This window comes from Opisthorchis viverrini, assembly GCF_000715545.1.
Source record: "Opisthorchis viverrini unplaced genomic scaffold opera_v5_13, whole genome shotgun sequence".
NCBI lineage: Eukaryota > Metazoa > Platyhelminthes > Trematoda > Opisthorchiida > Opisthorchiidae > Opisthorchis > Opisthorchis viverrini.
The window spans coordinates 2,444,601-2,461,196 of record NW_008751669.1 but is presented as its reverse complement, the minus strand read 5'-3'; the positions used below and the strand labels follow the sequence as shown (position 1 = coordinate 2,461,196).

General features: G+C 42.4%; 2 protein-coding genes across 2 annotated transcripts in view; both read right to left on the bottom strand.

The window, feature by feature from the left end:
• Positions 1–1,109, bottom strand: part of T265_01256 (hypothetical protein) — a gene marked incomplete at both ends in the record, with an annotated part of 33,760 nt that extends 32,651 nt beyond the window's left edge. Inside the window, one exon of the mRNA XM_009165241.1 lies at positions 676–1,109. Coding sequence (XP_009163505.1) covers positions 676–1,109 — 434 coding nt within the window. The remainder of the gene's footprint in view (positions 1–675) is intronic.
• Positions 1,110–1,846: 737 nt separating this feature from the next.
• The window catches only part of T265_01255 (hypothetical protein), a gene marked incomplete at both ends in the record, with an annotated part of 39,455 nt that continues 24,705 nt past the window's right edge, over positions 1,847–16,596 (bottom strand). Inside the window, one exon of the mRNA XM_009165240.1 lies at positions 1,847–2,089. Coding sequence (XP_009163504.1) covers positions 1,847–2,089 — 243 coding nt within the window. The remainder of the gene's footprint in view (positions 2,090–16,596) is intronic.

Sequence of the window (16,596 nt, the reverse complement as noted above, 5' to 3'; positions counted from 1 at the left end):
AAGTTGCCAATGGAGCTGGTGTGCTATCTGATTCCAACTCGCACATACTAGCAGCTGCAAGGAATAACGAATGAACATATATATATATATATATTATATATGTACATATATATATATATATATAATATGTCTAATTGTCTGTGCGCCCTGGAAAGCAAGACTCCAAGGCAACACTTTCACTGAGTGAATGTACCGATATTAACCTGCGACAGATTTCGTAATTCCCGAGTGGGAAAAGCATAAGTCTTTCCCTTCGGTAGAAGCAGTAAGAACTTTAATTCCAGTTGTTAGGAGGGCCAATGGGAGTCTGTGCAAAAAGCCAATAAGAGTATAAGAGAACGCAAATCAAAGAGATCCGCAACTGGCTAATCAGAGCAGACCACAGCATAAGAATGCCCATCAATCCAAGCATATTTCTGAAATCATAGTACCAGGAACTACAATAAACTTTGTTTCCAGTACACACTGATTGGACTTGTTCCCCACCATAAATTTCTTTCCCGGCAAAAGTCATTCAGTAGTTCCGTGACTCGCGTTATGAAAACGCTCATCTCCTGTGGAGTGTCTAACAACAATAAATTTTGTATTCAGCTACTAACTGAAGAAGTAATTTCCGTGACCTTTAAGTGAGCCAGCACTGACACTTGATGCAGTAAACACTTGGGAGGAATTTACCTTGGGCTACAGACAATTGCATTGGATTCGGGACTCCATTGAATTTCACCGGTTCGTGGATCACGATCGAGTAGATAACGGCAATGACCGACTGGAGCCCATACTCTGCTGAGTCCCCTATGCGCCGATCGAGAGGTTGCGTACGTTGGACGTTGTCGACTGGAGAGCAAAAGCATCGAGTCTTGTCGGCTGCGACTGGTTTGAGTTGTTGTACGACGTTCAGATCCAATGACCAAATCACTTCGGAATGAATGTCGAGTGCGGGAAAGGGTTCCGTCTTCACTCTTGCTCAGCGGGCCATGAACGGATGAATTTTCGTCCAAAGATCGTGCTATTCGCCTCCAACGTAATGCAGCTTGGCTGTTTGGTGATGGAAGCTCACTCTCATCTCCATCTCGCCACGTATAATCCACCAACGTCAGACAATTGTGCATGCTTTACTTTCGAAATTTTTGGTCAAAATGCCCTCAGAAAACTAGGTTTCCGTCCAGTTACCCGGCCGTTAACAGCTGACACCGCAATATGGGTGTTGCTGCCCTCCGTCGGATAGTGGGATGTCGTCACGTGTCACACCACGCTCTCGATTGGTCGAGGTGTGGACACATCGATTTGAATGAATGGATGGAAGACCAATTGCTAGCATCTCATTGTCGCGTTTTCTCTACGGTGCACACACACACCTCTACCCACACCTGCACCCGTCGAGTAACAACCAAAAAGTAGTGCTGCATTTCCATCAGCAGCGAAGTCCAGTCGACGAGGTTAGTTCTAGTGAAATTCCTCTCCGCGAAGTACACTCATTTGCACAGTAATTTGTAGTTTATAGGAGGCTCAACTGAATCTTAACTGAAACTCTCGTCTATGATACTCTTTGACTGAATGTGCTGCACAAGTGCCGCCACGCAAGTGCTGGGGAAGAGATTCTAGGTATCGAAGTATACTGTCTAGGCGGAACGCACTGTCCAGAAAGTTACTGAAGAACATTTAGCAACCTATTCAACAACCTACACCTTTCTGCTGCGATCCATTATATAGCTGTTCATGGCAGTGTGGGGCTCTAACTATATATTTATCTGTGAATTTCATCAAGCAAGGATGTGTGGTGTAGGCAGCGTTTCTCTGTACTGCCTTCGCGGCAAAGTTGTTAATCCTAAGCACGGTTGGTGCCGATTTAAGCCCGCTCACTACGGATGCGGCGTGCAAACTGTATGTCCTTGGGCATGGTCGTGACCTGTTCAGCATGAATAGCATACAGGTTAGTGTTCTCGAACAGACCAACCAAGTATGCCTTGCTGGCTTCCTGTAGGGAGGAGACACCCAAGCTCTGGAGCCTGAGGTCGGCCTTGAAGTCTTGAGCGAGTCCCTTCACCAGGCGTTCGAAGGGCAGTTTACGGATGAGCAGCTCAGTAGACTTCTGGTAAGGGCGGATCTCAAGTAGAGGGAAGGCCCCAGGCCTGTAGCGATGGGGCTTATTCACACCCCGGTGGCTGATGCACTATTGCGCGTGGCTTCGGTCGTGAGCAGCTTCCTCGGGGCCTTCCAACCAGCATTCTTGCAGGCAGTTTGCTTGGTTCGTGCCATCTTTGTGAACAACACCTCCAGGAAGGGTGACGTGTACAACCGTAAATTTGCACCGATGTGTTGAAGATCGACATGTATATTTCAAAAACAAGAAAATACGAAGATTTCAAAAAGATGATCAAGTGATTTATGCTCAGCTGCTTACTCGCAAATAAAACGTAACTCTACAGATTTCACAAAACGTAAGCCATACTTCTGAGCAGACAGATACGACGAAATTAATGCTCGATGGAGAATTTTGTAGTCAAAAGCATATTGATATTTTTACGCGTTATCTGCAGTGCACACTTCAAACGTTTGTCGCGAAGAAAGTCACCAACGTTTATAATAATTAGTATGGCAAACTACGAAGGGTTTCCGTCTACTTGGGGCTCATCAAGTTAGTGTTGCTACAGGAAACTGAGGATATAATTGACTGATTTGAACAGCTCAAAAGAAGACAATTCACCACGTTTCTGTTCCATTTGGGTTCTGATGTCCCAAGGACAGCTCCCATGTGATGAACGGTGAGCAGGGAGAAACCAATCTTAGTCTGTTAGTGAATTTTGAGCTATCGTCACATGATGCTTTTATAAATAAGTCGTACTTCGGAAGGAGACTTCACTGCGCTATAACCATGGCATAGCAAGCATATGCTCGTGAAAGTAAACTCAATGTCTATCACCGCGGGCGGCATGCAACATTCGAACGCTTCCTCGTTCAGACGAAACACGATGATGGTTGATGCATACCTTTCGTTTGAGGAAGCCAAGTCTGGGAGTGCCAGACGATTGTGGAGAAGCTATAGTTAAACCGCTTCAGTTTAACTCACTGAGCCCCAATCTTTTTTCACCTAAGTCCAGCCGTTATAGTAAGCCATAGATTTAATGTGGTGTTCAGCTTTCGAACATAGTATCCAGCGCATTTAAGAAGAGGTGGAATTAAGAAACTGTATTTGCACCCCACCGAACGGTAAAAAACTAACCGGCCTGAGGATTGCGGTGGTGCAGTGGGGTTCATTGGTGAATATGCTCTATGGGAACCACTCAGTGGGCTGTGACAAGCGTCTTAAAACGTGTGAACGGGTTGGTGGACCATCGGGGGAGATAACACAATGACCTAACTTGTACGGGCGAAAAAATAAGTACAACAGTTTTGCTATCCTTTCCTTCGGGGCTGCTAGAACCTGAGCAATGGTCCGTGGGTCTGAACCGTATTCTTGATAGGTAAAAGTGATCGATTGGCCCAAGTTTTGTAGTGTTTGGCTAGCCATTCCGCTCACAAAATCCACCCTATACCCAGACTTGAATTATCCAGGTAGTCGGTTGAGAAAAATGTACAAATTAGGGGCCCATAAACCAACCGACTGAGATCTCCGATTTTTCTTCAACCAAGCTGTGTTGAATTAAGACACGCTAGTTCACACCGACATGAGAAAAAGGACTAAAGTGACTGCAAATGGCAGCACTACTTGGTGTGAAATGGAAAAATAACGGACAAACATAAAAATTAGGAAAAACACACTCATTTATACACCAATCTGGTTTTCACGACAGACTCAACTGAATGTGCTACACAAATTCCGCATGCTGTTCAGTTCTGAGATCTCTAAACGGAAAAATATTAAAAACGTGATGAATCGTGCTGACGCAAAACCATGGTCACCTGGAATGAAATTTGAACAACTGCAAGTAGTTCCACATCACACCTGCGGCTAGAAGCAGAATACGATAACGAAGTGATTATTACTAATTTGATATGTTGCTTTACTCACCACGGCGACAATCGTCTGGAAAACGCTAAGATCAACCGGAAACATGTTTCAAGAATTTTTTAATCACACAACAAGAATCGGGTGACTTTTGTCGTGTCTGGCTCCAAAAAAGCAAATCGCATTATCAAAAATATCTTTGAGATAAATGGCCAAATTAAAAACTGCATACCTCTGATACTTTGCAGTTCGATAGTCCGGTAGGTAGGTCCCGAATGTACCGATGAACATACAATTGGTGAATGCGCAAAATTATCATTCACTTGTTGTCAGACGTTTTTTTGACCCAGTCATTGAATACTGTATTGTTCCAAGCTATTCGAGTTCGGAGGAATCTTTCTTGGACAAAGGCCTTCGATCCGCTGCCCTAGTTAGCCCTTAATTCAAATGAAGGGGAGGGCACATATGTGTGGAACGACAATTACACGTATTTTTGATATGTATCGAAAAAAATGTGCAGATTCCAATGACAAAAAAATAAATTGTCCTTTCACTTCAAAGTTGTAGAGTAAACTTTATATAACTACGAACTAAACCGAAAATGTTCGGCAAAACGGTTTGGCTAATTTTAACACCTGCAGGAGCAATTGTGTCGTTTACATAATGCCAGGACGGTGTACATGATGCAACGCGCAGACTTACTTGTTGATTTTCATAATTACTTTTAAATAGATCTACCATGAGGGAATCCGAAGGACATCTCACCGCAACCCCAGATTTTGTTTAGAATTTCGCCATTGAAGTTAGCGCGAGTATAAGGTGAACAGTTAAGTTTCCCTTTCGGTGGTTATAGCTTAAGACCCGTGAACCAAAAATGCAGTGGTTCCAGCTTTACGGAGGCTGGAAATAATAGATAACCATTAGGCACTCGTTGGAAGGAACAGCCCGATCGGTTCACGAAGTCCAGTGGCTCTGTTTCTCCTGTATGGTAGGGAGTTAGAACTACTCACTGAAAGCGATAGCTATGATGCAAGAACGCCATTAATAGTATGAACTGCTATACACCACCAGACACTGATTTGTCTATTCCAAGGGCCTCACTGGACTGATGGCAATTACTAACCTGACTGGGTTGACTGGGAAGTCAAGTCATTATCCGAAGGGCTCTGGCATCGTCCTCAATCCACATAAGACTAAGCAAGGAGGGCTTTACGAAGCAAACGGCACTCTGAACAAAGTGGTACTCGTATATTTGTAATGTACTACTCATAAGGCAAAAAGCGAGTACCACTTTAGCGAATATACACTCATCTGCAAACTAATTTGGTTCTTTCGAGAGCCCCACCTGGAACCCGGGTGAATCTCTCGTTTATGATGTACGAGAGATTCAGCCGGGTTCCAGGTGGGTCTCTCGAAAGAACCAAATTAGTTTGCAGATGAGTGTATATTCGCTAAAGGGGTACTCGCTTTTTGACGCAGCAGAGGGAACGTTGACATGTTTACAGTGTATTCCACAAAAACCTACAGTTGGGTGATGGACTAGCGGAAAATGACACGAATCATGAGAAGATGCGTGATACTTATAGACTCAAATGTTTCAGCTGGTTAAAGGACTTGAAAGTAGCTTTCAAAATATGGGTTGACTAATTATAACAGGTTAACTAACCACTGTTGTATGGTAACTGATGCTGAAATCGAGGACAACTTGCTCTTCCATTTCGATAAACAGTTCACTGGTCCATACTGCTCTACAATCACCGAATCTTTAAATGTCTCCAAAGTAAAGCAGATAACTAGCCGGTTCACAGTGGACAACACCACCTTTTATCGAGCTTTATATCTTCCATTTGCAGCACACCTAATACGTTCGTTGCTAGATGTCTATTAAAGCACTTGTCTTGAAGAGGAAGCACCCACAGATGTGACATTTACCGAAAGTCATCAGTATCCAACCGTATTCAACCGCTGGTCGTCTGGCAACGGATTATAATATCAGATTAGGTCTGTCCTTTATTGGAGTTGTCGATTCCACTCAAGAATTTGAACATCAAAAGTGATGTCACAACTGAATCTGAACCCAATTCGGCTCGGGTATCGATTTTATTGGCTACAGTGTGCACTATTTACCGAAAGACTCAGGGACCACTTAAAACTAATATGCTAGTGCATGTTGAAACGAAGACGGATCTGGAATCCCCGGTTGCCTGATCAATCAAGACTACAGGATACACAATCTGTTGGTATGTAACTCCACAAGATAATTGTTGGGCACATGTATTTGAATCTACAATTGTCAGTCATGTGAAAGGAATAATGTTGAATGAATCAAACTGTATTATTTCTTTACCCGCTAAAACGACTTTTCATTATTCTTGCCAGCGCGAATGTTGTTGTAATGCCCCCACCTAGAAGCTGAGCAGATGGAATTCTGCGTATATTTTCCACCTTTCGTCACATTCATTCGGCCAACCGGTAGTCCATTCCTCATAGATGGACTAAACGCCAGAATCGTTCAGAGGGACGTAAATGGAATGGAATAATCGGACTACCCGGCATGGAGACCATGCACATAGACAGCAGCCGTCCACAAACGCCGTGTACAGCTAAGGAACTCGCAATTACTAATACTAAGTTGAACGCTAGGATAGTGGCAGTAGCGATCAGAATGCATCCAGGAAGTAATAATGGAATCCTTTGGGAATAAATCACTAACAGACAAGGGTCCCAAGGGAGTTTTCACAACAAGGATTGATTAATGGTGCTGACTGAAACAAGAACTCTGCTTTTGTGCAATTCAAAGTGCAACCGGCTCTAGAGAAACCTCCTAGTCATGGGAAAATATTTGCCTTAACCAGGCTTAGTATCAGATAGCTGTTGAATCAGTCGGTCCCGAGTCAGGTCCCGAGGCTGTCACAGTCTGTTCAATTCAGAGGCATTACATGTATTGGAAAGTAAATGGACCAGGCGTCTGTATTGCCGTTGGACAACCGGGCTGTACAAAGCATCATGAGATACAAAAGTTGTACAGCAGCTTTGTCATGCATTTGAAATTTACTGTGAAGATGTCACTCTGACTAAACTGTTAGACGAGCCAATATCGAGAGGGATATACAGAAATTCATTGTGGACTGGGAAGCGTAATCAAATCGAATTTCTTTAACGCTTGCTGAGGTAGACAGTTTAGTTTCAAAATTTTGTCACCAGTTGAGATGACATAATACGTGGTTAGTAGATTGGAGCAGCGTCTTCTAATGGCATTTTGTTAGGTGCAGTCAATGGACAGTGCAGATCGCCTGCTTACATAGGTCTTGTTAACCAGCGGTAGACCTTTGATAATGATTGACTAATTAATTTGTCGAATCGGCTACTTTTATCTTGTCAGTTTTTCAACTTCCATGGATTCAGTAGACTCAGACGTCTGACAATCGGTCGTGAGGTAAATTTGACGGTGTTGCGTAGACCGTGTCGAGTTCTACATGCCGATTTGCGAGGTTTATAATGGAGCAACATGCTTCCGGAATCTCGTTCTCCTTTCTCCTGTCAGGACCATGGATCAAGATATGCAAAGTTTATGGATTGGATAGGTGACCTCCTTGAAGGAAGTCCGGGTAAGCATAGCTTCTCAGCGAACATTCTTCTAGGAATTCCGAGATTACATAGGTCATGCTGCTGGCATCACAACTGTTTCGTCAATGGGCCTTTAGCAAACACTACTCTCAAAAACGAAATTTCAACCAGTTTCTAGTGCAACTTCGCGGTAAAAATTCCTTATCGACGGAGCAATGGACTTGAAATAGGCACGTTCTCCTGTTTATCGCTAACGAGTCATGTTTGACAGCTGTAAGTTCACTTTGATGGTATTCTCCCAGCTTAAGGCAAGGTGCCTTAGTGGTTAGAGTGCAGATTTACTGACCATAAATTCCGTGGTTCGAAACCGACCTCTGTCTCTCAACTTTCGCTCTCTAGACTTGGGCATCCTGACAGTATCCGACCTCTCGTCCTTCTCTTGGGTGGCATGGCAGCTAGGCACCGGAAGGGTGTTACAAATGAACGGTTTGGTTTTTTCCACTTCCNATTCCTGCTTACATCATCTTGACGTTAGCAGCTAATAACCATTGCTGTTATGAAGCAACTTCTTATTCGAGCTGACGAAATGGAGAAGTTCAGTCCCAGTTGTTCCTACTCGTTAGTAACATCCGAAGGTCACCACGGTTTCTTCGGCTCTCCCTACACCGTAATGGGAGATAGTTCAGGGGGAGGAATTCACGGTATGTCCGTATAAGTCATAAAAACCGACAAATACTTATGTTCTAGCCGTTTACTAGTGGTCCCATGGTGAAAGTATTATGGAGGTTCAGCGTGTTATGATACCTAGCAGTCAGTTGGAAAAAACTATTTATCCGAGAAGGGGGTTTAGTTTGTAGTTCGAAGTGTGCGTACGCCATCGGCGCAAACGGTTTTGTTGGAGCGTCTTCATGTTATAATATCCTCTCAAAGAAAATCCAATTAAAGTAAATTTATTTTGGGAAAGGAATTCTATTTTAAAATGGTCACTCAACAAAACCATCAGCCGGCCATGTGATACAACATAAATCATCATGGCAATATAATTTAGAAAGCAATATTTGGAATTCCCTCTTGTGACGTCATGCTCAACTTTTTCCCACTAATGCGCTGAAACTCCCAATTGGGTGATTTCCTGGCATTCTAGAGAAATTGAGATTATTAAACTCAGAAGACTACCACTAGTTTCCTATCACTAGTTTCCTGCAATTCCTTAAAAACATCGTTCCTGTTACTGATCCTGTTACTGTTTCCACTTTATCTAGATAAAATTTGCTGAACTTTGTTCAAATCTACTCAAAATTACGTAGATTTTGCACTACGAAGATAGTCCCAGAAGAGTAAAGTAGACTTTGCTGATTGTTTTCGGCAAACGTTCAGCTTACATAGGAGAAAAGGTCTCGATCTAAACTGAATACTTCTGTATGACGAAGATATAAGCCATAAGGTTGCTGAAAAATCTTTGACAGTCCATAACCAATTTTATGGTACTTGGGATTCATCAGATAGGCGAAAAGAGGTTGGCAAATACAAAATATACTGTAATATCGTGAATATCGTGCAAACCGAAACGTGAGACGTCCCTTGTGTTACAGATAGCGTTGACTGACGTCGCATATACGATATTCGTTTGGATCCAACATTAACATCAGTGCAATATGCATATGAGTGTATTTAGTCGAACTTTAGTCCGCCTGCCAGATGTACAGGTCAAAAGTAAAAATACAACAAAACAAGGGTCCGTAAACACACTACTCGAACTACGCAAACAGCTACCAAGGGGAATTCATTATTCGCGGAAATGGTACAGTAAGTTTCCTGTTTTGCACTTCGCTGGCACATTAAGAAATCCACAGAATCATAGAGGGAACACAGTTTGGTTATCGAAGAAGCTATTATATCTCCTAAACTCAAATACACAATGCAAGCTCTTGGTCAGTATCCTAAATGTTTTTATCTGGCATAACATTCGCTAGGTTGTCGTATTAATCCAACACGTCCGCCGGGACACTATTTAGCCTGTAGTTAAAACTAATCCGTAGTTAAGCCTGGGTTACCTGCGTACTGATCCAATAAACACCCTTCACGTTTATCAGGTGTACGAAATAGTAGCACAATTTGAAGAATATGAACCAATACTGATAAAGATAAGAATAATCGTACAGTTGTAACAGTCATTAGTAATCTTGTTGCCATTCCACTTGAAGAATGTGCGATACATGAGATACTTCCAGGCTGCTCAAACCTAGACAAGAATGGTCGAGAAGCCTAGGTTGGGTTCGAACCACAGAATTTCTGGGCAGTCATTTCGCGCCTTACTCACTAAGCCACCTCGAGCTCAATGTTCGAGATCTCATCACGTACAGGGCATACCCTCTGCACGCACTTATCTTCATCTTCAGTTCTTATCCACATGTGAACAGTTAGGAAAAAAATAGATTTTCTTAGAAGGAGGTTTCGAGAATATGTAGCTTCCAGTTTAGCCAAAGTGAAAAAGGTTTTAATGTACAGACAAGATTTACTGAAAGTATTAATAAGCTGAACCCCGTATCGTTTTTGGGTCTTCTCCAGTTTAGGGTAGGAGGTTACTAGATGTGTACCCGATTTATATTTCCATATATTTCCGTATCACAGACCGAACTGATGCACTTTAGACTATATTCCAAAAGTAACAGTGTTACATGTTGTCCCCTAGTATATGCAAATTAGGTTTTATTTTGCTGCAGAAGGTCAATATTGCAACGAATATTTTGAGAATGGTGTCCTCGTATTATGGATTTGTTGTTCGAAAATGTAAGTGGTTGTACCACCTGCCCATCATAAGATCACCCTCGGGACCGAAAGCTGACGGACATAACTCTAGGTTATGTAGTTAATTCCCCTTTTGAGTATTGTGAAAAATGTCGTCGTCCCACAAACTTGTAAAGGATGTTAATCCAGGAACAGACCACGGGTGGTGAACGCGTCTGGTGATCATTTTAAGGAAGTTTACCTCCACGTCTGACAACCAACAACCAGTCTCCTCTGTCGTGTTTGAAAGTGACCATTTGACCGAGGCAGAAGATCAGTCAGACTTACGCTTATTCAAAATCTATCGAGCGAGAACCCACATTGTACAAGGGATTACTATGAGACCGTTAGATACTCGTGGTTATTACCGGCCAAACTGCAGCATATCTGTAGTAAAATACGTTCGTTCGGTTTGGCCTTTTCTCCAGTTATTTTTACCAGGCAGTCTAAAAAAATTTTCCCAGTACAGCGTGGACAATCACCTCGGAGGCTGTGAAAACATGCTTCACTGTAACTAACCAAGAGTGATGCAAATGCGAGGTGTATCGTAAATTTTCCGACAATTAACTGTACATTTCTATGACATAAATTTGATCAAACCGATTGTTTTCCAGAAAATAATACCCATCAAGTCATAGAAAACGGATGTCTTACGAAATATGGCTGCAGGTATGTGTGTAGTTGGAGCAGTTGTTCAGGTAGTAAAGTTAGCAAGAGATGTTCAATCAATTGTTTAAGTAGGAAAACGGACAGCAATATTCGATCCAGGTCTTCACAACAATGCGCCTATAGTCAATGAGTAGCCAGCCTATGACTAGATAAACATATTGTGGATCTCACTGAGGCAATAAAACTGAGTTTTTGAAGAAACCGTCTTTTTTGCGCAACTTTTGTTTGAGGAATTTCAGCTGAGTCACTTCCTCTGTTAGCAGCGTTCAAGGAAGCCCAGGTAAAGCGGGCGGGGACGGAAATGAGTGCTTATGTTTTCTTAGTAGTTTTATCCAGGTAAGAGTGACCATATCCTTTTGAACGGACTGGCTTGGCTTCAATTGCGCAACCCGCGTGGTCTGTAATGACGCTTTTCTGGCGGCTAACAATGGAAGACACATCCATTGTACCACTGCAGGTGATATCTACCAGATATTTCGTTATGAACCTCCTGAACTGTTTACCAACAGCCAAAAGAGGTTATTTCATTTGAATCTCTAATGATTTTATACGTAGCTGTCTTTCTCTTCTGCTGAAGAAAATGCTTCCGCACGTACGCTTGTATTTGTGGGCTCTGTTTTATGGCCAGAATAGGTGGTCTATGTTTTGCTAACGGACCAAGAATTCTTGTTGTTTGGCATAGATTCACCAGGTCAGATCGTTTATGGTTCAGTTTGCTGAAAGTAGTGTTTAGAAATTAATCGAAAGCCTTGAATGTATGACGGCTAGGTGAATACGAATGTTGTAACCTCTTGCATGTGGTATTGTCTTCGTTAGCTTTCCAGATAATTCCAGTCCTCCAGAAGCCAATAAACTACTTGTTTAATTTTGTTCAGCATTCGCTTGTCTGAAGGAAGCTCTCGAAATTCTGCTTTTGGTTTTTTTTCTCTGCAGAGTGTCATTGCAAAATATGAGGCAAACACTAAGACGATCGAAATAGGTGAACTTTACTCGTACCTTTTATCAGTTAAGTCGTAGTTCCGACAACAAGTACGTTTGTATTCTATCATGGAGTTTTTAAGTTCACACGGGATAGTCGGTCACATGCAGCCTTGGTTCATGCTTCACGCAATCGTATCACGTGACTCCTGCAGGATGGCTTAAATGACGTTCGAAGCACGGGATTGACGCCTCGTTCAAATGCCTGCAGAAACACACAAACCAGTGACACACGGTAGCATCTTTCTGTCTTTTAGTGTTTCTCACAGTCTAAATTGGGTGAAAAGAGTAGAGAAAATGTCTTGAGTACATAAACTATAGTCTATACTGTTTCCACTGGTTATGAGGGCGATGGTCAAAGGGGAAGGTCATACATACAAAAGAATGTTTAAGATGCATGGAACATGTCCAGTCGAACTGTACTTCGGTTAGTTATCAAGCTTAACCTGAATACATGCTTTCCATTAAGATTTCCTGTTCAGTAGTTAGCTTCAAAAACAAAAGGTGTATTGTGTCCCTTTTTGATAAAATACTAGTGAAAATATCACCAGTAGGCTAGCATTCAATTTCGAAGCGCTCCCATGCTAATGCATATCTTTGATGTTGACGTGCAGGCCCAAACTTCGCGGTGGGCCTCAAAAGCCTCACTTATAACTTGTTGTGCTTAGCCCGAATTCGGGCTTTTGAGTTGGATGAAGGTAAATCCCCAGAAAACTGCTTGGATTCCACGATTAATAATTGATGATTCATTTAGGATGACTGTCATTTTAAATGATCTGACTATTAATGCACCATAGATTGCTTGGTCGATGCCCCTACTGGTCTTAGCAGTCTTAGTCATAGCGGTCATGGCAGCTAACGTGAATCCGGCAGTTCAAAACAGTTATCAGGGGACAAACATTCTCCAGGTTCATACAGACTATAAACTTTTCATTTACACACTCAGTACTGTAATCAGATGCTCTAGCGGCATTCTGAAGCACCACAGATTTTACATTGATCAAGTTAGGGGCAACACTGTAAATTCATTTTCTTGCAAGCTGGCTGTCGGCTGGTCGCCACTTACTTGCGACGTATCGAGCGTCGAATTATTGTTGTTTTCAGGTGTGGTTGAACGCGTCACACCCAATCACACAGACAACCTCGGGTCTCTGGTCAGACGGGCTCAGCTCGTAACTAGACAGTAGACAGCCGCCTGAATTCAGCCAGCTACAATTAAGAGCCGTGACTTCACCTGACTCCAGTCTTAACACGGACTGATTTCGCGGGATTTCATGAACTTCTCTTTCGGTTGGCTATTTCATTCCCACCAGAAATTTCACTAATAGAAGGTAGAGAATGAACGACATATGCGTGTTGACGAACAAAAAAGTATGTCCCCAAATATTTTCATTGGCCTTTGGTCACGTGGACGTTGACCTACTAACTGAGCTTGACAACTGGCTTGCAAACTTTTCGTCACTATACCAATGAACTTTCACAGACGGTACCTCCTCGCAGGCTGACGAAACGTTTGCAAGTCAGCTGCCAAGTTCGCCGAGCAGATCAGCCTCCACCTGATCAACATCCAGCTGACCCGAACCCCATTTTATGCACATTGCCAACTCTCATTGGTTTTGACGGGAGACTCAATTGAATCCAGTCGATTCTTTCGCTGCAACAAGCCTCCACATGTTTCACTTGATACGACACTTGAAATATCACAGTACCTTTTCATTCGAATTTGGGTTCGCCTGGAACATGAGGACGAATGTAAACTTGTCAACTATCTTTGAGGTATTTTTTTCATTTTCGCTTTTCCTGTTCTATTAAACACGGGGTCGCCCGGGAAAGTTGTTCTCAAACCACCTGCGAACTTCAAAAATAACTCATCTGTAGTGTACATAATCTTCGAGTCTCCATACTTTTACGTTGCAACTTCAAATCACCGGTTAGCTTTTATTCATTTTGGTACATCATCTAGAACAAAATTTGCTACAAACTGTACAGGTTGTGGTACTACTAATCGGTCATGGAAATTCACAGCGGGTATCAAGCAGGTGCGAATTAAACCATTAGACTCGGAAAAATGCAGATCAGTTGCATCACAAATTTACTGAAACTCGTTCGCCCTTTCGACACTTAGACACCCGATCGGGTTACATGCACGTGAAATTCACTGCAGTCCGCATAGTTATTACAGAGGTTTGCTAGTTTATGAACAGCAAACTGTCAGATTCACAGTGATTTGCTTGGAACTATGGATTGTAAAATATAGGATTTCGTATGGCCGAAAATGTTGAAACTTGGTTTAAAAAACATTTTGGTGCTGTGATGCCAGGATACGATATTGATCTAGTTTTAACCTTGATGTGGTTATCTTGTTATCAGCATAGATTGCTTCTACGTCAGATGGAGTGGGAGAACATGGATCACATCTTGCAGCTCAAGACAATCGATATGGCTATATGGTAATTCAGGACTTGAGCTGCGGTAGGAAACTCGCATTTAAAGCCTAAAAACATTCCCACGCATCAAAATATACATATGTTGGAAAGGAAAACACCCTTTTGGCATTTTTATGACACATCAGAAGCTGGGATGTAAATGTTGTTGGGAGGGTGACCTTGTTGGAATTCTTACGGAGATCACTTAGACCCACAAGGGAAGTAATTCTCCAGCACAATTGTCTGACCTCGTGATGCGGCAACACATAGAAATCGAAACAACTCGTAGTTTTTCGTGGAGTACGGTATCAGTTGCTGATGAAAACAAGAAAACGAATAGCCCGAATCCTAATAAACAGAAAAATGACCGAATAACAGCTCACCAGACAATAGCCAATAGCAAAATATCGAGTTACTGGTGAACAGTATGGAAGAAATAAAAAAAAGTACGAAGTAGCTTGATCGAGTTATGCATCCAGATAGGTATGAATACAATATCGACGTTCCAGACATCAATGCTTGATAAATATTTCACCAATTTTAGGACTGTCCACCTGATGGAAGTGGTAATGCTGGGAAACGTCAGTTGTTGGAATAATTTATTGTTCGGTATCAGGTACAATGGGTTCAAACGCACACAAAAAAATTGTGCTGGACAAAGACTAGATGACGCAAGTACAACCAAGTGTACACACAGTGTGAATTATGTGACATCAAATGTCACAAATATTGCGGTCAATGTTTTGTTTGACATTCTGTCCTGAAGAATGTTCTGCATGAATGTCCATAAGCACACAACGTCATTCCGAGGTTAACCTGGTTATAAGTAGATTGAATTGTTCGTTTGATTTAGTGTTTCTCGGGCTTACGCTGTTTTTGAAGTCGGTAAATACGAGTGTTCCCGAACTTTATTCAAATTCCTTCTTACTTTTTTTAATCTAAAATGAGGTAGTTTCCCGGAGAAAAAAGAATACTACTGAAAACCATGCCGTACAACAAGTATCAAGTACATTTTTCCGCCTAGAATTAATTTATCCACAGTAACTGATATTTTACGTCCCATAAATTCACGAACACAACTGGTCGATGGATAGACTACGATTGCCAGAGAATGCTGCATATTGAATGATTCAGGCATCTCCTGACAACGTTGGTCGGCCCCCGCAGACAGCAAACCACTCTTCAGATTTCAACGTAACCTCAAGGCGATTGCGGCGAATAAAATTGACGACCAGTCATCAGTCTGCGAGAAGTTATGAGATGTAACCATGTAGTTCCTTGAAAATACCGGTTCACTTTGGCCCAAATAGGGCATTGTCAGCTGAAAAACGACCAGTTGGTCCAAGCCAGAAACACATTTACGGAGGTCAGACGTCGTTGAGTCTTCGGGTTGCATCTGAAATGAGCCTACTGATTAACACTGATGGATTCACTGGAAGTCTGTATAGAGTGCATAATCTACATGCGGTTTGCCCAAAGCGGTGGTTGATGCAACCTGCAAGTCTCTAATGCCGAGTTTAAACAGAGGGGAAAAATCAAAGGTACAACTATCAAGAATCTTGCTGAGAACTACTAACTGGCCCACGCATCATGGTGCAGTAGTGATTAGCGGTAGCTTACGTCAATGCGTTGGCTTCATCTGTCCATTGTCTCCAGATTTAGGGGATAATGCTCACTCCTGTAGATCGCGCCACAGCAGTGCTTTCTGGGGGATGTCGTTCACCGATCAGTTAATTTAGGAATTGGGAGCTAGGAGGTAAACAAGTAGTCTGTAAACTGCTGGCACTGTTAGCTTGCGGTATGACTGAGGAGCCGAACATGTTTTGGGGTGAAATGATAGAGCATGATTTGATCAGTTAGCTGAGGCTTCCGTAATGGTTTGTAACAATCTTGCAGATGCTTGCGTGTCCACTTGTACTGGGGCTTCGGCACTCACGCGGCAGGCAGATATCAATGAACTTTATTCTATTTGACATATTGCGGCTGTTTCGTGTAACACGTGCATACCAACACTGAGGTACCCGGTACCACGAACCTCATTAAACTTTTACACATAGAAGTTCACCAAAGCGTTCCTTCAAGTGTCAGGTTATCCTCATCCCCAAAACAAACTGCATTTTTTTCACTCTCATTAAACCACATAGAAGTTCACCAAAGCGTTCCTTCAAGTGTCAGGTTATCCTCATCCCCAAAACAAACTGCATTTTTTACACTCACCTCACC